The 24,077-nt window shown below is 38.2% G+C and overlaps 1 protein-coding gene across 1 annotated transcript in view; it reads right to left on the bottom strand.

Annotated features, from left to right (window-relative positions):
• FRAS1 (Fraser extracellular matrix complex subunit 1) overlaps positions 1-24,077 on the bottom strand; it is a 436,825-nt gene that overhangs the window by 264,782 nt on the left and 147,966 nt on the right. Inside the window, exons 3-4 of the mRNA XM_079152936.1 lie at positions 14,320-14,427; positions 5,806-5,898 (exon numbers count right to left, since the gene is read on the bottom strand). Of these exons, the coding sequence (XP_079009062.1) occupies positions 5,806-5,898; positions 14,320-14,427 (201 nt within the window). The remainder of the gene's footprint in view (positions 1-5,805; positions 5,899-14,319; positions 14,428-24,077) is intronic.

The following is a 24,077-nucleotide window of genomic DNA, read 5'->3' on the forward strand; positions in this document are numbered from 1 at the left end:
TCTGTCAAAACATATAAATGAAAAGCCAATGACAAACTGATAAGAAAAATTAACCATAAAATATAAAAGAATTTATAAGCAATAAGAAAAAGATGAACATTTCCAACTGAAATAATGGCAATAAGCTTATAGAATGTTCAACTTTATTAATTATACATAAATATTCATTCAAATAAAAATGTGATGACATTTTTTAAGTTAGATATAGAAGGAGTTTTAAATTCATAATATCTAGTGTGGGTGAAGCTGCAGTGAAATGGGATTCATACACAGAGCCCTCTCTCACTGCAGCACCTGGAATATGCACACAGGTAGGACTCAGCCCAGGGGGTCACACTGGAAAAGAGGCTGCATGGTCTGTGCAATGTCCACTGGGCCCATGGCTAGACACAGACATTTAAAATGGAATGCTAATGATGACAGGTATCACAGCTTTGACACCCAAAATCTTTAGTGCTTTGATCTATTAATATTGCTTTTTAAGTTATTTGAAGAAAATGATCAACACATTTTATGGTTTGGATGTGAGGTGTCCCCCAGGAAGCTTGCGTGTAAGACAATGCAGGAAGGTTTGGAGGAGAAATTATTGGTTTATAGCCTTAGCATAATCAGTGGATTAATCCTCTGATAGGGATTAACTGAATGGTAACTGAAGCTGTAGGGTATGGCTGGAGGACATGGTACACTGGGGGCAGGGCCATGGAGTATATATTTTGTATTTGGAGAGTGGAATCTCTATGTCTCTCTGCTTTCTGATCATGATGTGTGCTCTTCCCTCCACCATACTCTCCTGCCATGATGTCCTATCTCACTTGAAGCCCTGAGGAATGGAGCCAGTCTTCTATGGCTAAGGTCTCTGAAACTGTTAGCCCTTAAATAAACTTTACCTCCTCTAAAGTCGTTCTGGTCGGGTCCTTTAGTTACAGTAGTGAAAAAGCTGACTAAAACAACAATACACCCAAAAAAGGGGCTTAAATACAAGAAATTCCATCTTAATTTTTATACTGAAATTGGAAATATGTTAGTGAAAACTGAAAAGCTACCTGAATGTTTAATAATAGGGAATAATGTTCTCCAAGAGTATGCTAGGGAACTATTTACAATATAATGTTATGTAAAAAGACAGGTCATAAACCACATATGCAGCATAAATCCAATTATGTTAAACCATATATCTAAGCTGAGCACAGTACACACAGCTATTACCCCAGCAACTTGGGAGACTGAGGTAGGAGAATCCTAAGTTCAAAGCCAGTCTCAGCAATTTGTCAAGGCCCCAACCACTTAGCAAGACCCTGTCTCAGAAATAAATAAATAAATAAGTGGCAGGTGGGGAGAGCTGGGGAAATAGTTTGCTGGTAGAGTGCCCCTGGGTTCAGTGCCCAGTACCCAAAAACAAACAAATAGATCTATTCGTATTATCTATGTCTACTGTCAGCTCCTGCCAAAGAAACCTGAGAGAAAATAACAGTACTTTTTCAGAGTATTGGGATTATTTGTGACCTTTTTCCCTGCTTATACTTTTATTTTCTAAATTTTCACCAATAAAAAATTCTTATTTTTGTCATCACAAAGAAAATTACTGCATAAAATATCTAATGATTCATTTAGCTATTTTAAGTAAAGTCAGATTTGAAGGCTATATGAAACCACTTGAAGTGAACTACTCTATTTTATTAAAAGTTAGGAGACTACTTCTAAACCTCTAGACATTGCAGTTCATTAAAACAAGAGCTTGTTTTTGTTACTACTGAAAAGCACTGTTGTTTCTAAAACACTTGTAATCACACCACTGTTCAGATGGAGACTAAAAAAATTAACTATAATAACAACCTGTCACTCATCAAGCCTTTTCATCTGTAAAATGAAAGGGCTATTTTGGTGAATCCCTTTAGTACTTTTGAACTCTATGATCATGTGAATCTATTATCTAACTCAGGAGACACAAAACTAAGCAATGGATTCTCCCTTCACAATAAGCTTGAAAATTATGGGAATAACAAAGAACATGTAGTAGGGAGACTCCTTGATGTCACAGCTGCAGAAACAGCTCCAGCTAGTGATGCAAAGTCTGCAGAGTGATGAAATTACTCTCTCATCTTTTAAGCAAATGGGTCACATATGTTCCCTCCATGTTTGTCTCCTACGCCTGTCCCTGAAAGAGTGACACCTCCTTCCCTAGTGTTCCAAGGATTGATAATGCATGCAAAGCATCTAGCCTAGAGATCAAGGGGTGCCGCACAGGCTGAATTTTACTTATACATATATTAATAATTTCACAGTGTTCTCCATACCCATTTCCAAGGGAATTATTTTTAACAAACACTGTGGTAGCAAAGAGCTTTGTAAAATCAAGGAATAATAGACGCATAAAGCAAGGCTCCCACAAGACCCAGTTTTAGCTGTGCATCTTAACCTCACTAATATCCATTTGAAAACATGAGACTTTGACACTGGGCAAAAGCAAATTCTGCAGACAACATCTTAAATATATTCTTCTGCATAGTCACCTAATAAGTTAGTTTAGCTGTTTGCATAAGTCCAAAAGAAAGATAAGGTCATAAAGCATTTACTTGGCTTTCTGACAGAACAAAAATAATATTTTTTTTCATATAATTTGTTCCTGTTATGAAGTTATAAATCCAGAATACTAAATATCTGGGAATGTTCATAGCATATTATAATTACATCCTCTACTTTGAGGAGAACAAAGCCACAGAATTCAACATTCATTTCTTTCCTCACAAACATAAATTAGTTCTTCTAACCTCCTGGATGGGCAGAACCAGCACCCTCTCCCTGCTCCTCTCCTCAATGGCACTCCACACTAAAGCATTACCACCTGCCATTTTTTTTTTTTTTTCCTTTTTTCAGTGAATCTTCAATCTTCTCACACTTGATATTATAGGGGCTTGGATTAAATTAGTAAAGAGGAAGGAAAGAGAATTAAGGGTCCTTTCTCCTACCTTTCATGAGGTGATTTGTGGGAAAGAACAGGAGAAAGGCCAACAACTCTTTAGAAAAACACGTTTGAGGGGAGAGTATTGGGAAGTCATAGATGAAGCAGACTTCCCAAATCCTAGCTGTAACAAACCCACACAAGGCTCCCAAATAACCTGGAGTCAGCCCAAAGCTTTGCGTTTTCCTCACTCCAGGGAAGAGCTTGAGACTTGTCTAGGCTTGCTGGGATGCCAGTCGTACGGGCCACTGCCTGCCCTGTAAGCAGAGGTGTCCTTCAGTGAGGCTCAGGATTCTACTCAGGGGCCACCTTCCATGAGGCCCTAAACTCATCCATCTCTGATTCCTCTGGCTTGTACCACATTCTCTAGGGACAGGATTGCTTCAACTGATTCTCCTGCTGCCATACCCCATCTCTCCTAGCATCTGCTTAATCCCTTAAAGCCAAGCTTCCTCTTCATATCACCACACTAGAGTTCTTAACACACCAGGCTATTTTACAGTGGCTGGGAGAGTCTCCATAACCTGCCCTGTGGGATGCAAGCCAGGGGACAAGGAGAGGATTACTGCTGTTCAGCAGGAGAGGAAAATACTCCAGAAGCTGCTTGCCAAACAAGCTGAAAGGAAAAAGAAAAATGGCTGCAAGATTTAGGAAATAACCTAGTCATGCAAGTGACATGGCAAGACTCACACCAAACCAGATGAGTGTTTACCCTGCTCAAGAAAATGAATAGACCAGGCATAGTGGTGCACACCTGTAATCCCAGCGATTCAGGAGGCTGAGGCAGGAGGATCCCAAGTTCAAAGCCAGCCTTAGCAATTTAATGAGACCCTATGCAACTTAACCTAAGAGTAAAATTAGAAGATTTTGTCTCAACTTGAAAAATAGTCAAAATCACTCTCCAGCTGTATTTGAAGAGGCAGACCACTAGAGATTTCCCCTCAAAGCTACAGTTCTCGAAATTCAGCCTTTTTCTCAGTTACATCAAGTACCAAAAATATAATAACATTTTCTGAGGGAATAAATTTCTAAAGTGCACATGGGAAAACAACACATGGGCATGTTCTTATCCAGTTGAGAGCTTTCTGCATGATGGATTATTGGAGAAGGTGTGAACTGCAAGGGAGGCAGGGAAAGCGCAGCCAAAAAGAGGACTTTCTGAACACTCATGGCAAAAGTAGGAGGCCAAGGGATTTCTAACCAACGCATGGCAGCTCTGTGGTCTCAGAATTGCCCAGCTACACAGGTCAATGACCAATATGTTCTTGGGATGAGGACAGGAGAAGGTGGAGAAAGGATCTTTTAACGGAGTCTTTCACTCATCAATGTATATTAAGCATCCACTTTGGGAAAAGTTCTGGGCCAAGTGCCAGGTTACTTTTGGGTAAGAGGCAGGGAAGATAATTATAAAGATATTGAAAATATCATCAAAGCTCTCTGGTATCTTAAATCAAGATAAGAATATTTTACATGTGCACAAATGTAACACTAGAAAGCAATTGGCAAGTGCCATTAGAGTGGTCCAAGCAGATTTACTGAATTCAGGTTGCACATGTCCCTGGTGTCAAATCTTATTTGAGAGGTCTTTTCCCCACAGATCCTGACCTTATTTTGGCTCGCAACAGCTTGTGCAGCACACGGCAATGGGTAGTATGCAGACATTCCCATCCCAGATTCGGCTTGGGTAGCTTTCAACAGCACATTGTGCAGAAAAGAAAGAGTGGCTTCCTCATGTAATTGGGAGACAGTGGCTGGAGTAAGATGATCCAGACCCAAGGGAAATAATCACAGTACTCACTGAGTGTTAGGAACACACACTGAATACCAGCTGAGAATGGATATATCAAACCCTGCTAACTTGTGCTCTCTCCTGAATGGTTGGAGACACTAACCTAGGAAAAGTTTTATATCAGGTGGAAGATGAGTATTAAATCAAAGAGCCCCCCTCCATCTCATTCAACCTGGTGCCTCAGGGTAACATTTAAGTATAAGTGGAGATTAACTACTTTCATCATTTCTAATATAAATCTTGCAAAGGTGCTTTTAATCAGTATTTAATAACTAAATTAACCCTAAAGGATCTGGAATGAGAAAATAAAATTTTAAAAATCTTTAGGATATTTTTCTAGTACTGTGATTATTTACAGGGTGGAGAGAAGGGTGTGTGAGCATTTTGCCTCCTAAGGAAAATTTGGCCATGTCTGTATATAGTTCTCATTGTCTTGACTAAAGTTTGTTACTAGCATCTAGTGAGTAGAAGCTAGACATGCTGTTAAATACCTATGATGCACAGGACAGCCCACACAATAAGGTCTAAAAAGTTAATAGTACTGAAATTGAGAAACTACTGAGTGAGGTAGAATTAAAAATTATGAGTCAAAAGACCAAGGTTATCCCGCTTATTAGTAACATGACATTGGCAATTACCTTGTGCTCTTTGCAATTCAAATTTTTTATCTTTGAGTAAAGAGTAATGCCATCTGCTTTATTCAATAACTTGGGGTTGTTTGTAACTATCAAATAAAATGTATATATATATATATATATATACACAAAAGGAAGGTGGTACTTTTATATTCAACACAACTTCTCAATATTAACATTCTCAGACTTATCATTCAATCAGATTCAATCTACAGATATTCACGTAAGGCACATGGGATAAACAGGACAGTTAAAATCTTATTCAAGAAACCTAATTGCCCACAGAGATTCAAATGAGCTTCAGGTCCTCTACAGGCCAGGTGAAAAAAAGAGCTTCTCTTGTCAACCCAAGTTTAACAGTCAGCTTTCTCTTAGCAATGCTCTACAGACACAGAATCAACCTAGGAGCAGAAAACACTTACCTCATGGATTCTCCCTTCATGGTGGCAAGATCCAGGAGTCCTCAGTACACACTCTGGGCAACACTGATTGGCAGCTATTTGAAGCACTTCTCCCTGAGCATTTAAAAGCAGCTCAGTGTAAAACAGCAACAGCAAACACAGAATCACATGGTTCATCAGTCTCTAAGTATCTTAGATTCTCTCAATCTCATGAGTGTCCACCGGTGACAACAATAGACGGGATAAAGTGAATAAACTAACAAAAAGGATTCTCTGTTAAGAGGAGCTCCTATGGAAGTAATTTCCTTGGGTAGAAAAAGTCTACATCTTTTTACATGTTATAAAGTGAAGAATTATTTTCACTGGAAATGTTCCACACAAGAAGGTAGTCAGGGTGAGAGAAGAAGTGTATTTCCTTAAGGGTAGTATTTTCCTCTGCTGGAGAGAAGATTCTGGGGAGTGGGCGATGGCCACAGAGCTGGCAAATCTTTCAGCTATCTTGGTGAGACCTAGTGTAGCCAGCAGCAGAGAGTGATAGCTCACTTTTACCTGAGAAGCAGACTAACAAGGCACTTGGGGGCAGGAGGTTGAAGGACAGTTTGTACCATTGTTGTGGAAGTATCATGTGTAAGTATTGTGGGGAGCTGGGTGGAATTCCTGGGCTCCAGTAAATATCTACCTTGTTTTTCAAGAGTTCTTTAATTTCAATTGTGCTTCTTGATAGTATCAAAACAATGGATTACCACTTGATACCTCAGGATTTTTTTTTTTGGAAGTTATCACATGTTAACTAACAATGAATTTGCCACTATGAAGAATCTACTAAAAGTTACTAAAAAATTAGGGGTTGGAGGTGTAGTGTAGTGGTAGCATATTTGCCCAACATGTGCAAGGCCCTGAGATCCATTCCCACCAAAAAAAATTAAGATATAACTATAGATATAGATAGATAGCATGAATAGCAGAAGGTTGGCTTTTGGGGCCCAGCGATTCACCTATTAGATCCTCTAGCTCACACCACTCCTCTGCAATATATTAGGATTTCTCCAGTTCTAGATGTGGCAGAATAGGCAATGAATGATTCGACCAAAAATGGTAGGAGATTCAGCATTAGCCAAGAAGCCATGATACATTCACAAGATAAAAGCTGATCAAGAATTCAGTCAGTAGAATGAAAAAATGAAATTGTGTGTGTGTTTGGGTGTGTTAATATTTGTTATTTTTTGTTGCTTCCATTTTTTTAAATTTATTTTTTAAATTACTTTTTATATTTTTATAGACTGCATTTTGATTCATTGTACACAAATGGGATACATCTTTTCGTTTCTATGGTTGTGCAGGATGTAGATTCATACCATTCATGAAATCATACATGTGCATAGGGTAATGATGTCTGTTTCATTCCACCATTTTTCATACCCCCCTCTCCCTCTCATTTCCCTTTATGTAATCTAAAGTTCCTCCATTCTTCTCTCTCTTCATTTTTTAAACAATTGTATCTACAAGAGAATTCTCATTCATATAACTACATTCACAAGAATGTATGGGAAATAGGGCTAAGATTTTACAACAGTTAATCCATTACACAGATAAATACATCAATAACAGTAATTGCCAAATTCTTATTTGCTTGATAAAGAACAAAATTTATATGATATGGGATTTTATAAAATTTCCCATATCGTGCAACATTAATGACTTCTCAGAAAAGTCGCCTCTGAACCTAAATAGAAAACTACACTTCAATTTCCACTAAGATGGCAATAGAAATTACATTAGCATAATTTCTCCTAAGACTTTCATACAGATAGGAAATGAGATAATCCAGTTGTTTATATTCTAACTTGGCAGCAAGAAGCAAGAGAGGAAGGAAGGGAGAATGGAAAACTTCAAAGAATGTCTTATGCTTCCAAATTAGTTTCCTTTTTTTCCATAACAACTAATTTTCAGATATGGTTTTCAAAAAACTCATTTCAAAAATATAGTATTCATTATTTGTGAGTGGCAGATGAGGCGAAAAGAAAGGGGGATTTCCCGTGAGGGTCCATGTCTTGAACTTCTGGAGGAGCATGACAGAGATGAGCTGCAGGAGGAGCAAACAATGTAGCAAGTGTGTGCCTGGAGAATGGGAAGCAGGGAATTTTTGGCACCTGACCATGTAACCCTGAACAGCTTGGTGAGCTGTGGACTACACAAAACACATAGCCCACTGTTCCTCGGGCTTTGCACTAAAGAGCAATGAAAGTGACTGCATGGGCAAGAGACATCAATGACAACTGCCAGGGACACTGGGCAAGATGACTTGCTTAGGTTCTAGAAGGACAACTAGCAATAATGATAATTTCATAATTTTAGCTAACACTAAGTAAGCACTCATAATAGCTAGATACAGTAGTCTCCTTTCCATGTGGGTTCATTTCAAGGACCCCAATGGATGCCTGAAACTACAGAGAGTACCAAACCCTATATTGTCTGTTTTTCCTATACATACACAGCTATGATAAAATGTAATTTATGAATTAGGCTTGGTAAGAGATTAACAATAATAGTTAATCATAAAAGAGAACAATTATTATTAAAATACTATAATAAATGTTTTATAAATGTGATCTCTCAAAATATTTTATTGTAGTGTAGATATTTTCAATATGTGACTTTCAGTATGTGAAATTTTTTCCATATTATAAGCCAAGAACTTCAATCTTTTCACTTGAATGAAGCACTTTGCAGTTTCTCTTTGGCATATCTGAACCTCCAGCATCATGATTCTTGAGCTTTGGGGAAATTATGAAGTAAAATAAAGATTACTAGAACACAGCACTGCCCTATTAACACAGAGGATCTGATAACTGAGATGGCTACTGAGCAACTAATGGGCAGATAACATATACAGTGTGGATACACTGAACAAAGGATGATTTGAATCATGGGCAGGATGGAGCAAAATTGTACACTATTTTATTACACCACTCAGAATGTCATATGATTTAAAACTAATGAAGTATTTATTTCTGGAATTTTCCAGTTAATATTTTCAGACCACAATTAACAACACAAAACAATAGGTAAGAAGGCACTACTGTACTAAGCACATATAGGCATGTGCACATGTATTACATGTAAACATATATAGTGTATGCGTGTGTGTGTGTGTATAGGTGTGTGTGTGTGTATATTACGCGGCACCTAGATCTCAGTTTCTTCTCTACCTTACGTCTGAGCATCATTGTGACAGGTTCAGTGTCCATGAAAGTGACCAGTCCCATGTTCTTCCTTTGTGCATTACTGACCACCTCAATTCAAGCAATCCTCACTCCATTTATCTTAAGAGCCCCACAGCCATGGCCAAACTTGGAACCTATCTGCCCTGTACACTACTGTAGACCAGAAACCCTCAACTCTCTGAACCTGTGCCTCTTAGTGTTTAGCTCTTACTCATCCTCACTCCTACTCGCCTTATTTCCCCTCAGAGACTCTTGTGTACCTCTTTTCCTGGTAGTCATCAGCCCCTAGTTGGCAACATTCTCCTATTGATGTTAGTCTCAACACCCACCACTTCCCATATCTCTACTCTTGTCTCTTTAATAGCATGGCAAAATCCCAGTCCCATATCTATCTGACACTTTGCCTTCTCCTCTTTTATACTCGACTGGTGTGCATATCTGAGAGAAGCATTCCACCATGCAGCTTGGTTCATGGCCTCCTGCTCCCATAACACCACCCTTTATCTGACCTTGGTCAGTCCCTTCTCTGTTCACTGACTTCTAACATTCACTGCATTTGAAACCCACAAGAATCTCAAAGTCTTTACAAAGAAACCTCATTAGGTATGAACTCCATCAGCATCCTGTTCTTTTTCTCACCCACAAGTTTAACTACACCTGTATTGATCCATGGGTCTTTCGTTCCATTCCTAGACAATGAGGCTATTTTTTCAACCCCACCCCATTCCATACTCTGGAATTCTCCACAAACTACTCTAATTCATTTCTTCTCTTTCATTCTTCTCCCTCCCAGCCTTCATGACTTCAACTTCTCTCTCCATTCTGAATCATTCTCTTTTCTCTCCTAAGGTGATTATGTCTTTCTCTTGTTGATATCAAAAACTAAAAAATGAAACGAAGTAACGCCCCTCCCATGATTATCCTACAAACGCTAACAGAAGCCTTCTGGAAGCCATGTGCAATAGTGAAGGAAACAAGATTCCTACTCTCAGGGAGCTTAAAGTCAGGAGGAAGAATAGACAGACACACGCATTCTAGCCCAGAGGTGTAAGAAGGGTAAGCACAAAACACCGTGGCAGCACACAGGCAGGCTGGATGGCTGTGAGTGAGGAGTTCAAGAAACTTCACAGATGTAGCATTGTCTGCCAATGCTACATCTACATCTACATTGTCTGCCCATGCTACATCATTGTCCTTCTCCACCCTCAGTCAAGCATTGAAAGAGTAGCCTTGATCCAGCCCTGTCTCCCATTTTACATTCAATCCTCAAAACTCAGCAGTATGGCTTCTACTTCCTCCATTCCACTCACACTAACCTACACATTGCCAAATGCAATGGATCAGATCGGATTCTTCCACTTAGTGCCTTAACCATAGCTAACACAACGTCCTCCTGAAAACCCGCTACTCTCCTGCAATCGTATGCTGCTTTCTTCTTTGACTGTTCCTTAGCTCTTGCCTCTCTAACCATGTCTTCTTAGTCTTAAGTTCTCTCTCTTAAGTTCCCGTGGCCCAAACTCCATCCTTGGTCTTATATTCTTTTTTCACAAAATCTCTTTGGATTAATTCATTAATTCTAAAGGTTTATACAACTCTCTATATGCCCCAGACACCCACATTATAACTTCAGCTCCGTCTTCTCCTCTGAACTTTGTTGTTCTCATATATCCAGCTGCCTGGCTTCTTCCTGAACACTTTAAACTCAACTAGCCTCAAACTAAAATCATCACTTTTCCCAGATGGACTACTAAGATATATATACTGATAGATATAGATAGACAGATAGATAGATAGATAGATAGATAGATAGATAGATAGATAGATCAGTAAGTGACTCATCAAGTCACAAACATGGAGGTCATTTCTCCTTCTCCTTTCCCTCATCTTCCTACCTTCAACCAGTTCTACTGACTTATCCCCTACATATATACCGAAGCTGACCTTTCCTCTTGATCCCTATGCTACCAGTGCTCTAATTCAGATATTCGTCTTTTCTTTTTTTAATTTTTTAATTTATTTTGTTTAGATATACATGACAGTAGAGTGTATTTGACACATGATACATACATGGAATAAAACTTCCTGTTCTTGAGGTTGTACATGATGTGAAGTTACACTGGTCATATATTCATACATGAACACAGGAAAGTTATGTCTGATTCATTCTACTGTCTTTCCTAATCCCATCCTCCCTCCCTTCCCTTCATTCCCTTGTCTAGTCCAACGAACTTCTATTCTTCCCTCCCCACCCCCTTATTGTATGTTATTGATATACAGATGTTAGCATCTGTATATCAGAGAGAATATTCAGCCTTTTGTATTTTTGAGATGGGCTTATTTCACTTAGCATGATATTCTCCAGTTCCATCCATTTACCAGCAAATGTCATAATTTCATTGTTCTTTATGGTTGAGTAATACTTCATTGTGTGTGTGTGTGTGTGTGTGTGTGTGTGTGTGTAAAATCATATTTTCTTTATTCATTCGACTGTTGAAGGTCACCTAGGTTGGTTCCATAGCTTGGCTATTGTGAATTGACCTGCTATAAATATTGATGTGGCTGCATCACTATGGTATGCTGATTTTTTAGTCCTTTGGGTATGTGCCAAGGAGTAGGATAACTGAGTCAAATGGTGGTTCCATTCTAAGTTTTCTGAGGAATCTCCACACTGCTTTTTAGAGTGGTTGCTCCAATTTGCAATGCCACCAGCAATGTATGAGTGTACTTTTCCCCCACATTCATGCAAACTATAATCATTCTTTCATCTGAATTATTCTCATAGCCTTTGAACTGAAATCCTTGTTTCCAATATTATGCACTATCTTTGAAAAACCAGTTATTGCTAAAAGAAAACTTGGCCCTTCTACCCTTATGCCTAAAACTTCATTAGCATTCTATCACCATGAAAAAAATTCTAAGCTCCATAGTGCAGCCTATAGACTTTTCTATAACCATGAATTTACCAATTTCTAGCCTCATCCCTCATTCATTCAAAAATATTTATTGTGTACCCACCACATACCCAGATGTGATCGCTGGTGTTGAGGATATGCGGTGAATAAGAGACAGTAAATAAGAAATATCAGTAAAAGCACATAGTACGCCAGGTAGTAGTTAGCGCCACAAAGAAAAGTATGGAAGGTGGATACAAAATGTGTGGTGGGTGGTAGAGGGTGGCAATTTTAAACGGAAGATCATGTAGGCAAAACTTAAACTAAAAGATAAGATAGACAGATATAGATAGATAGAAACTTTTGCCATAGGCCCCTTCACTTTGCTATTTCCACAAAATTGTTCTAAGATGTAGGTGTGTGTATTTGTCTGTGTGTATATATATCTATTGAACAGTAAAGAGGCTTGATGTCTGAAGCAGAATGAGCAAGGAAGATGCTAGCAGAAGACTGATTAGAGGGGTGCAGTTATACCTGAAAAGACACCGTGAGGAGTTACTCCAATTGAGAAGAGAAGCCATTGGAAGTCACTGGAGGATTTAAGGAGAAAAGCAACACGATCTGACTTCAATAATAGGATCATCCTGGCTGCTACACCAACATTGCAGTGAAAAAAGCAAGCACAGGAACAGTGAAACAAGATGAGAGGCTACTATGAGAATCCAAGCCAAGGACGAATCCAGGTGACACTGGAGTGAGAGCAGAGAACTCACATTTGCAACGCACTATTGTATGAAGGAAGAGCTGGGAGATCTGCAATGGATGTGGGATGGAAAGAAAGTAAGAGTCAAAGATGATATAAGATTTCTGACTGTGTAACTAGAGAATGGATTTACTAGAGAATGAGCTAGGAAGAATTAGAAAAAGAATAAACTAGAAAAGGATGAAATCATGAGGTTGCTAGAGGACATGGACCAGAAACTTTTTCAGTTAATATTTTAGCCTTTGGGATTCACTTATGGTCTACATCACAATGCTCATCACTGAAGTATAAAAGCAACCAAAGACAATGCATGAACAAATGAGTATGCCTGAATCAATAAGATTTTTAGTTTTTGATACTAAATACTGATTTCATAAATTTTCACAAACTATTGATCATGACTATTTTCAAGTATTTAAAAATGAAGAAAATATTCTTAGTTCACTGGTCATACAAATACAAGCATCAGGCTGCATTTATTCTTCTGACTCCTGGAATAAAACAGGTTTAGTTTCACTAATATGTTTTCTAACATCTAATTCGGGCTTCTTCTGTGATACTACAGTATTCATAAGAAGTGGGAAAGGGTATGTCTTCATGACCCCTAGTCCACCATACAAATTCTGCCATGAGTTAGCCAACCAATGGTAATTTCTTAGCAGTACTGACTCCATACAATAGAAGGATTCATAATATGTAGCAAAATATTAGCAAATTTAAACATATACTCCCTGATTCTCAGAAATCCACTCACACAGAAAATGAGGAATATTCTTAAAGGCATACCTTCATTCCAATGTTAGGGAAAAACAGAACCTTATTATTAGCATTAGATATATAAAGGCTCAAGACTAATTATTAGGGGCAAGGCAGAAACGAGAAAAATAAACTGTGTTTGTGAAATTGACAGAAGACTTTCTTAAGAATATAATTGGTCTTCTCTAGGGAGTTTCAAACATTTAAATTTAAAACTTATGCCATTTAAAAACTATATTGACTTTAAAAAGAGTAAACAGCTAGAAAATAAATTATTCTAACAAAATAGATGTATAGTCATAAAAAACTGAAAAGTTTAATAGAGGATAAAGGAGGACATATCACCCATTTGCTTGTTCAAATTGAGGACAATCTTGTGTCAAGGACTCTCCTGCTTCTTAGGGAACACACTGGCAGCATAGTAATACCATCAGTGGTAGATCCAAGTGGTATTTTCAGATAATAGTGTTTGAGAAGTCAATCCTGATGTTTGACTCATTCAATGGTATGATTAGTTATTGTGATTAGTGTCAATATCTCTGGCTTATGTCAATTTCAGGGTGAAATCTTTGGGCAGCAGTTTATTAATTGTACCATCATGTTTAATTGCTTAAAATCTCCAGGTTGACCTTTCTCATCTGTAAAGTGGGGGTAAAGGCACCAAACCTCCATAATACTAAATGGGATAACAATTGTTAAACCTTTAACTGAGCACCTTGTCCTCAATAAATGAAAATTAAGATATTCTTAGATATGATATATTAAAATTCTCTTATGCATTTCATAAAGCTCCCAAATAGAGATTGAGATAAATGTCAAAAACAGATGATCAATAGGATGCAAAAACCTGACTCTTCACTGACCAACCCAATGTATTTAGGGTACCATTAGGACGTCATACCTTCTCAAAGGCACACTGAGGGTTTCTGCAAACAACAGGTTTGCAGATAACGATGTTGCCATGGCAACGGCAGTTTTGACATGAATCAGGCTTCCAAACTGTGGCATCCTGCAAAGAAGCATAAGCTCTGAGTTAAAAACTGATCAGTCAAGGTCTGAGCACACAAAAGCAACACTATCAATAGCCCCACATCTTGAACAATTAAAAGGCAAAGGAATGTCACAGGCACAACACACACAGTACTTGCTGGGCACTGATTAACCCTGAATGGCAATAAAAGCAGAATGATCCATTTCACAATAGTGAACCTGCATAGCCAGAGACAAGGGCATTCAGCACACAGCTGTCAATACCCAGAGTAAAAACCATTGATTAGCCTGAAACCTCAGGAGGACACTGCTGCTCCCTGACCAGAAGTTTCTTTTTGCTGTTAACTAGCAGAAATCTTCTGAGTAGGTTTAAAGAAAAATGACATTTTAAAAAATTTGTTCTAATTAGTTATACATGATAGTAGAATGCATTTTGACACATCAAACATAAATGGAGTATAACTTCTTGGAACATGACATTTTGACTAGCTCTAACCAGTATCCAAAAAGCAGCTTTGCCACCAGATAATATAAGCACCTCAGACCTCATTCTGCTCCTGCATACTCCAGTGCTCGTCAGAGACATGATGTATGTGAGTAAGTGGTTCTGTTTTTTAAGACACATTCACCAAACACATGCATTAAGTAGCTGTTTTGTGCTCAGCTGTGTGCTGGGCACATTGGGATCTTAATGAAGCTCAAGTATGGGACCATTCATGAGAATCTCACACATTATTTTGGATCATGGACATGAGGGAATTAAATAATAGCACCAAATGTAAGCTCGGATGCTGGCCAAAAGGAACCAGACCAAAAGTGGCTAAACAAAGCTTTATTGGGATCAGCTCTCAGGCGAGATTCACTGGTCCACTGATAAAGGGCCAGGGAAGTCGAGCTGTGGATCCAAAGGGGCTGTTTTTTGTTCTCTGGGGTAGGTGGAAGAAGGCTCAGGGGTGGATGTGTCTCCCTGCAGTTGGCCACTGGGACTCTGTTGGGACCTGTGTCCTTCTGGGATTGGCTGGGGATCCTGTTGAGTGAGAGGCGGGTGCGAGACTCAGCTAGGGTTTATCTGTAGGCGTCTGATTGGTCGCTCTTTGGCATTGGTGGGCTGCCAGATGCTCTGCCCCCATTCAGTCACCTCAGACCTCCCCAACACTACGTAATTACTCAACAAATTGGGAAGGAAAATAGTGAATAGAAAAGGGAATCTGGGATCCAATAAAGGCCTTAGGAGTTTCTTTCCTTTTCTCACCTTCTATCATGCCAGATCCTTATTTCAATCCTGCTATTTTAAAGTAACTTTTAGCCCAAGTCTCTCAGAGACTCCACAGAGACCTGTTTCTATCCATTGAAAGGTTGCTACGATGATTTTGAATTCAAGCAAAAAGATACCAGAGGATGTACAGAAATCCATTTTCCCAGACATTCCTATTCCTGTTCTACATGGGATGAAAATAGTCATACTGTTCAACTAAATTTTAAACACTCAGCCTAAGAATACTGTCTGTACTATTCTCTGGTTTAAAAATACTCCAAGGCTCATCTTTGCCCCAGATGGGGTAAAACACAGAGCCTACAATCTGGCCTTCACCTCGATTTCTGGGCTTGCTGAACCTCACGGTCCTGAGGCTTTCATCCATTCACAACAACTAGGTCAAGTTATTGCACAGCCCTGCCTCCCCTCACCTGTTCTCACATCTCACCCTCCTCCTGGGATTGCTCCTCCTCCCTGACTTCTCCTGGAGGAGTTTGCAAACCAACACTCTTCTTTCATGCCTGGGCCTCAGAGATGAATCATTCTTAATCTCCAATCCATGCAGCTCCTCGACACTCCCCTGCAACCCTGCTGTGTCCTGCACACACTGTCACACTTTATTGCACTCATTCAAATGCCTGTTAGCCTTGCCAGACCAGACTGTAAACTCCTTGAAGCATGAACTTGGCCTGCCACACTGTAGATTCTTAAATAGAGGAGTTAGTAGTTCCTAAGTTGCTGAGAGAAGCCTTTTTCCTCCTCTTTAAAACTTTCTCATCCTTTTTTCCTCAATAAACCAATCAAAGTGCTACTCAGTACTTTAGGGAAGAAAGAGAAGTTTCTAAGCTCCTGACAGAGTCATCAGAACACAAGCATTTGACTTGAGATGGGATGGGCTAGAAAATAGGTGGATGCAACAGACACTTTTACATGTAATAGTAGAAACCAAACATGATGGTTAATTCTATGTGCCAACTTGACTAGGCTATGGAACCCATTTGTTTGGTCAAACACTAGTTTAGATGTTGTTGGTGAAGGAATAGATGGTTCCCAGATTTTGACTTTTTGACTTTAGGATGGTGCAAAAAAGATACATTTAATAGAAACCGTACTTTGAATTTTGGATTTGAGTCTTTTCCCAGGCTAGCAATATGCAGGGTGAAACTCTCTTGAGATGCTGGACAGTAGAGCAAACTACAGCTCCCAGTCAGTCACAAGATCACCAGGTTGAACAACTGGTACTTCTACAGTATCCTGTGTTGCTATCATGTATAGGTAATAGGTAGGTTAGGTATATGAAATGCATTTTTTACTAATATTTTCTTACAGTTGATTAGGACATGACACATTGAAAAGTGAGGAACATCTGTATTTTGTAGATGAGACTGACATGTACCATCCATTGACTCTTTTTTTTTTTTTTTTTGTGGTGCTGGGGATTGAATCCAGGGCCTTGTGCTTACGAGGCAAGCATGCTACCAACTGAGCTATCTCCCCAGCCCCATCCACTGACTTTTAAATAAAGGAGCTTGCCCTTCATAGCATTGGTGGGTCTCATCCAATCAATTGATGTCCTTAATTTAAAAAATCTTAGGCTTTGCAGAGAAAAGGGAATTCAACCTTAAGAATATAACATGGCACAGAGGCAGAAGGATCTCATATTCAAAACCAGCCTCAGTAATTTAGCAAGACCTTAAGCAACTTAGCAAGACCCTAAATAAAATATTAAAAACAGCGTTGGGGATGTGGCTTAGTGGGTTCAATCCCTGATATAAAAAAAAAGAGGGAGGGCCACAACATGGAAATTCTGCCGGAGTTTCCAGCTTGCTGATCTGCCTTATGGATTTCAAACCTGCCAATGCATGAGCCAATGAGCCAATTCCTTTAAATACCCTACCTCCTATTGGTTCTCTGAACAACCATGACTAATGTACCAACAGTAGTATAGATTTACATGGATATGCACAACATCCTTTCAGGTCAAGAAAGGCTACATTCATAACCACTCAGGGAATGTGCTTCAAATGCAGGTACTTTTCTGAAGATATTTAAGAAATATAATATGTATCTGAGGTGAGATGACATTTCCAATGTCTGATTCATAAATTCTAAGTCAAAGCAAATGAATACCAGAACTTGCCTTGGATTACTTCTGAATTTCTCATTATTTTAGCACATTCTTCAAAACTGACATTAATGTGGCAACTACAATATGGTCTTAACCCAAAGAACAATGGCAGGAAATGAGGAAAAACAAATTTCATTTCCAAGCTCAATGAGGATTTTAAGAAAGTCCCAGTTTTAGGATACAGATTACATAAAAGTGACAATTTCACAAAGCCAGTAACTACCATTTATTGATAATTTATCTCATGTTGACCAATCTTGCAGCAGGATGTTCACAGGGGCAATTATGGTATAAGAGGTAGAAGGCTTTCTCAAACTCTGCCACTATCCTGGAAGAGCAGGAACAGAGCCATGTGTTGGTACCATGCAAAGCTCTTACCTGCATGATAACCCTGTGAAAGTGACTTCAATGCAATTTCAGATGAGGAAACAGGATGTGAGAGATGAAACAATTTCCCCACATTCACAAAGTTCTTAGAAGTTCTAAATACACAGGCTCTGGGGCCACACTGCCTGGGTTCAAATCCTCGTGTCGTCATTTACTAACCACGCATCTGTGGGTTAAAGTGCCCGTGTTCCAGGTTTCTCATCTATGAAACTGGTGTCCTAAAGTAAGATAGGATGCTAAAGGTGCTTACTCCACAGGTTTCTTAGAAGGATCATGTGAGATGCTGTATTTAAAGATTTATGAACATTGTCTGGGACTTACTAAGAGACAATTAAATGTAATCTGTTTTTGCTCCAAATGCTTTCTATTATAGTTACAGGTATTCAACAAATATCTTCTAAACATTTCCTTTTCTCAAAGTGAATACAGTCCCATTCATATCTTGATTTTCCCATCTTCTCACTCTATACAAGTGTAATCTAGGAGAATGAAATTACTTCTTAATTGGGATTCTAGCACTCAAAGGATCCAGAACATTGCCATGGGATGGATCTGTAGGAACAAATCTGTAGGTTGAGTTTGAAGACTACTTAGGTAATTAGAAAGGTCTCTGTCTCATAAAGAAGGCAGAAACATAAGCCCACATATTCCTTTAACTTAGACCACAAATGGCCACGCTAGGTCTATGAGCTTCCTTCAGCTTGGTGTGGCCCAAAAGGGTCAGCCAACTTCATTCTCTCCAGATGCAACATTCAAAACACAAGACTTCAAGTTCTTCTCTACACTCGATCATGTTCACAGTGACCTCCAAGTTCCCAAACAGCCCATTACACATTTTAGCAGCTTCCCTCCAAATACGACCTTTTAAGAATGTAGAGTAAGTATTCCACTTTCATTCACAAAGCCATAATCCTTCTTCAGGTTAATTCAATGTTTAAATTTTTCTGGATCTGGGAAGCCTTCTTGATCTATTTACATATCTGTCTTCCCAAAAGACCATGAGTCTTCAAGAAAGAGGATTTTATTTTCCTCCTCTTTGTAGATCCCTTGAACTTAACCCGGTTCCTAAATGTTGAATGAACTAATTAATAACTTAGGTACTTTGTTTACCCTCATGAAAACATCTACCCATATGATCTCTGATATTCTAGTTAGGCTGTGAGAACTTGAGAAAACTGTTTAACTGATGTCACCACAAAATCCCTACAATGTTGGATGTTATGACATTACTGGAGTCTAAGTACATTTGAAGAAAACTTTTCTTCATCTAAGCATTGAACCTATAGAAAAAGTTTCTTAATCTTATGTCCTTAATTAATATGTTCTCGTAGAGGTCAATAATTTATGGTTAATTTTCAATAAAATGAACATTTTCCCAAGCCTGGATAAATGGTCATATACTTTTCAGTTCTAAAACTTTACAAATCAATTTCTATGGCACCATAAAATTGCTTTATGAAAGTAGGGACACAGGAGTTCCTCAATAGCTAAAACTTTGGATAAAGCCATAAAATCCAGAGACATAACACTGTAAAGTAAGTTTTACAGATTTTTCCATGTTACTACTACAATTCTACCACTTTATAATCTTCTTTTCCAATTTAACACACTCTGCAAAAGAATATTCTTAAAAGTCTTTCACTAGAATATAGATTAAATTATTAGATTATGACAAAACTAAAATGCAGTGAAAATATGATCTGATTAAACAGTTTTAATATTTTAATAAAATGTTCAGATAACATAATTACTACAGACCAAATACTTTAATAGAAGAATGCTTTAAAAAGAAACTTATTTACTTGTCAAATATTTATTGAACATTTGATTAGTGCTAAAAATGAACAATGAATATACCCTTCATCAGTACTCAAATTTCTGGGGGAAATTATTTATAGTATTCTAAAGAGCAGAATATCAACTGTCAACATAAATTTTCTTTCATCCAAATGTTATAATAACCATACTTTAATTATTGATTAATGCATCTCATTTTTAAATGCCCTTGGCTTTTTAGAGCAAAACAGAAAGAAGGAATTATACTCCCCAAAAGCTGTGCTTTCAAGTTACAAAATAGTATGTAGAATACAATGCTTTTTTGGAATAAAAATATATTTAAATGCACAGAAACGAAGTGTGAAATATGTAAACCAATGTGTTGGTTAGCTTTTCAATTCTGTGACCAAAATACCTATAAGAACAACTTAAAGTGGGTAAAGTTTATTTTGGCTCATGGATTCAGAGGTTCAGTCCATGATTGGTAGATTCCATGGTTCTGGACTCAAAGTGAGGCAGAACATCATGGAAGAAGGATGTGATGGAGGGAAGCTGCTCTACTCACAGTGACCAGGAAACAGAGAGAGAGGGATTCAGAGAGAGAGAGAGAGAGAGAGAGAGAGAGAGAGAGAGAGAGAGAGAGAGAGAGAGCACCAGGAGAGTCAGGAGAGCTAGCAGGAAAGAGGCCCAGAGATGATAAACCCTTCCAGGGATGACCCCAATGATCCATGTCCTCCAACCACACCCCACTTGTATTTCACCTCTAAATGTTCCTGCATTGACAAAGTTTTGGGACACCTGATATCAAACCATAACACCCATTAAGCAAAGGGAAGTCATTACTGGGGGTAGGTACTAGGCGATTTTTTTTGTTTTGTCATTTACCCTCATCTGTATTTTCTATTTTTATTTCATATTTTAAAAATATATATATAACTTATGTGATCTTTTAAAATTACGTTAAAAATATAAGGTGCAAGAACAAACAAAAAAAAAGTGGGGAGAGGGGGTAAATAAAACCATTTACCAATATATAACAGTAGGTGATTTAGCTAAACTTCCTGAGCTATCCCCAAACTCAGTTAAATTTCAAAAATTAACTGTACCTCCTACTTGTCCTTCAAAGCAATGAAAGAAGACACAATATTCAACCAGGGCCCATGTCTTCATTTCTGGAGGTTCGTTTTCCTGACCAGGGCCCATGTCTTCATTTCTGGAGGTTCGTTTTCCTGACAAGTCTGGTTTTCAAGAAAGATAATCCATAAAAAAGGGTTCTTTGACCCAATTCCACTTCCAGGACAGAAATAATGGTCCATGTTTGTCAGGGAACCATAAAGAAACGAATCAATAACTTTCATAAGGTTATTTTAGAGCCCAGTTCTTTCCCCAAGTGCCCTTCTTCAGACAATTTAGATAAACAATACCTTTTTCATTTGGTCTCATTTTAAAAGTTCATGGAAAGCTTCTCATTCAACCCCAAATAAGAAGGAAGATAGGGTACTTATTTCACTTAACAGGAGAAGATTTGGGATTTTGTATTTATATTAAATTCTCTTCTTTCAAGAAGAGTAAGTACAAATTAGTGCCGCAAAAGAGAAAATGAGACACCACTTTCTGTCTGAGACCTATTTCAAAGGTTTGCTCCATATAATACCCACTTGTGGAACTGCTGGTTTTACATATGAAGGACCATTTCAGCATGCTGGAATGATTAGCTCGTACCCGATCTCCTTCACCTGTCTTAATATGATAAACCTGAAGGCATCCACTGTAAGAATTTCAGCTTGGATACAGAAATAACAGCAAGTATCACAGATGAAAAGATAGCTGCTATATATAACTGAAAGTGCCTTTGTTCAAAAGACCTTGAACTGCATGGCAAGTTAGCATCACGTTTTTGTACAGATGTCTTAGAAGAGCATGGTACCAGGTGTGGAGGCAGGGAAAGGAAAGAAAAGGGAACAAGTTACTTCCGAGTGCTAGTGTGTCCCAGATTCTCCCCACACTCAGGATCCTACTACTCCTCACAGCATCCTGTAGACAAGGTATCATGACCCTGATTTTATTACTGAGGGAATAAGACAGGGAAGGTTGAGTGAACTGTGTAGAGCTCAGCTGGTAATTGAGACACCTGGGATTCAAACCCATTCTTTCTCTTTTTTTCCTGTTTTGCTGTTATATAATATCGATAACCGTATACTGTGATGTAAAGCAGTCTGACCATTTTAAAATCACTCTTTCTTCTACTTTCTGACTTTAACTAATTAAAATAGAGAAACACCTAGGACGGTGCTGCCTACATTTGTGTGTAAAGTAACTGTGAGGTTTAAGTGACCTACCTGACAAATACTCCCACCCCTCTTAATCTAGCTTCTGCACAGCCCCCAGGTCTCCGTTTAAATATCACTTCCTCAAGAAGGCATGATCTACCTCCTCAACCAAGCAAACATTCCTCTGCTTCATGTTCTCAAAGCTCCTCCTAAATCCAGAGTGACATGAGTACTCCTCCCAGTTTCATTTTGCACAGAAAACAAACAAGGAAGAAGAGGGCACCTTCTGGGTTCTAGGTTGTTTGGCAGTTTCACATCATTTAATTTTTCTTTTTTAAAACTTCTTAACACAGATTTCCATCATGATATCCATTTTACAGATGAAGAAACTAAGGTCAGAGAGGTTGAGAAATAGCACCAGAGCATGAACCTTGGTCCCCATATTTGAACTAGGGCACCCATTTGATTCTAAAATTTGTTTTCATACAATATCACCTTTGTACCCACCTCTGAACACAAGGTTACACAGCACTAGTTCAAGGATCAGTGCTGACATGGTAGAGTGGATAACTTTGGGTTCAAAGACCAATTCAACTACTTCCTAGCTTTAGGATCTTGAACAAATCTATTAACTTTTCTGAGTCTCTGTTTCCTAGTATGTGAACTAAGTGTAAGAGAGGACATGATCAAGCAACAGTAAGGATGAAATAAGCTGATATTCTTGGCCCAGTGACCCTACCGTGGGATGCACTTAGTCAATGCTAGCTATGAGTTTAGTCACCTGCCACAAGCATAACCTACTGATCATGGTATTTTCTAAGACAAAGGAAGTAGTTGGTATTTAGACCTGCGGAATATCTCTCCTGGAATCTCCAGTATCTATGATAAGGGGTAGTTAACTTTTCCAAGGCCTATATGTTTACACAATATTCTATTATCAAGTGATGTGGAAACTGTATTCCTGTATTCATGCCAAAAACAATTAGGATATCTTTTAAAAATAGAATAAAATAAATGACCAAATGCTGTGCTCCCCATTCCAAATTTTGAAACATTTGATACATAAACTTAATTATAGCTCGTCTATTATTACTTACACCCAACTTTCCGTTCGCTCTGACACATCCTGTTACAGTGAAAGCCTGACCTAAGAGCATCCCAATGACAACTCTCATAAATTCCTGGAGATGATAGCCACAGAAAATTTTTTCATTATGATTAAATCAGCTGCATATTTCCACTTTAAGTAATCTAGATACTAGGGAGATTCTACTGTAGCTAAGCTTGTAATTACTTTTTTCTTCTATCAATTCAGCTCCCAAAGATTTCATTTCATATTCGTAAGACAAATGTAGGGGGGGGAAATTAAACATTCAAAATGTTTGCACATAAAATTAAATTATAGCTATACCATTATTGCTCATATTAAAATTCCTTATTTTCTTGTCTTCTCTATTAGATCATTATCATTCATTTTATAATTAGTTTTCTACTTGTCTGTCTTTAAAGACTAAGGACAATTTCTTTATATTCATGTAGTTGTGTATTCCCATAGGGACTAAAATATAGTAGACCCAATGTTTTTGAATGAAATAATAGATGGATGGAGGGAGGGATATTCCCAAACTTGAAGACTTGCTAGCTAATTTATGATGCAGTTGCTAAAAAAAGGGGTAATGCACAAACAATAGCACTTCATTCAATATGCTGCCCTTTAAAAGTCTTGCAGCTGCAGTAGCCATTTTCAATCTATAATATTTGAAAGCTTGCCTTCTAGACTTATGTCTCAGTTTATACCATTGCTTTAAAAAAGCCCTTCTATTTTGAATGGAATGTTAAGCTGATACTAATAT

This window comes from Sciurus vulgaris (assembly GCF_902686455.1).
Source record: "Sciurus vulgaris genome assembly, chromosome: 9".
Lineage (NCBI taxonomy): Eukaryota > Metazoa > Chordata > Mammalia > Rodentia > Sciuridae > Sciurus > Sciurus vulgaris.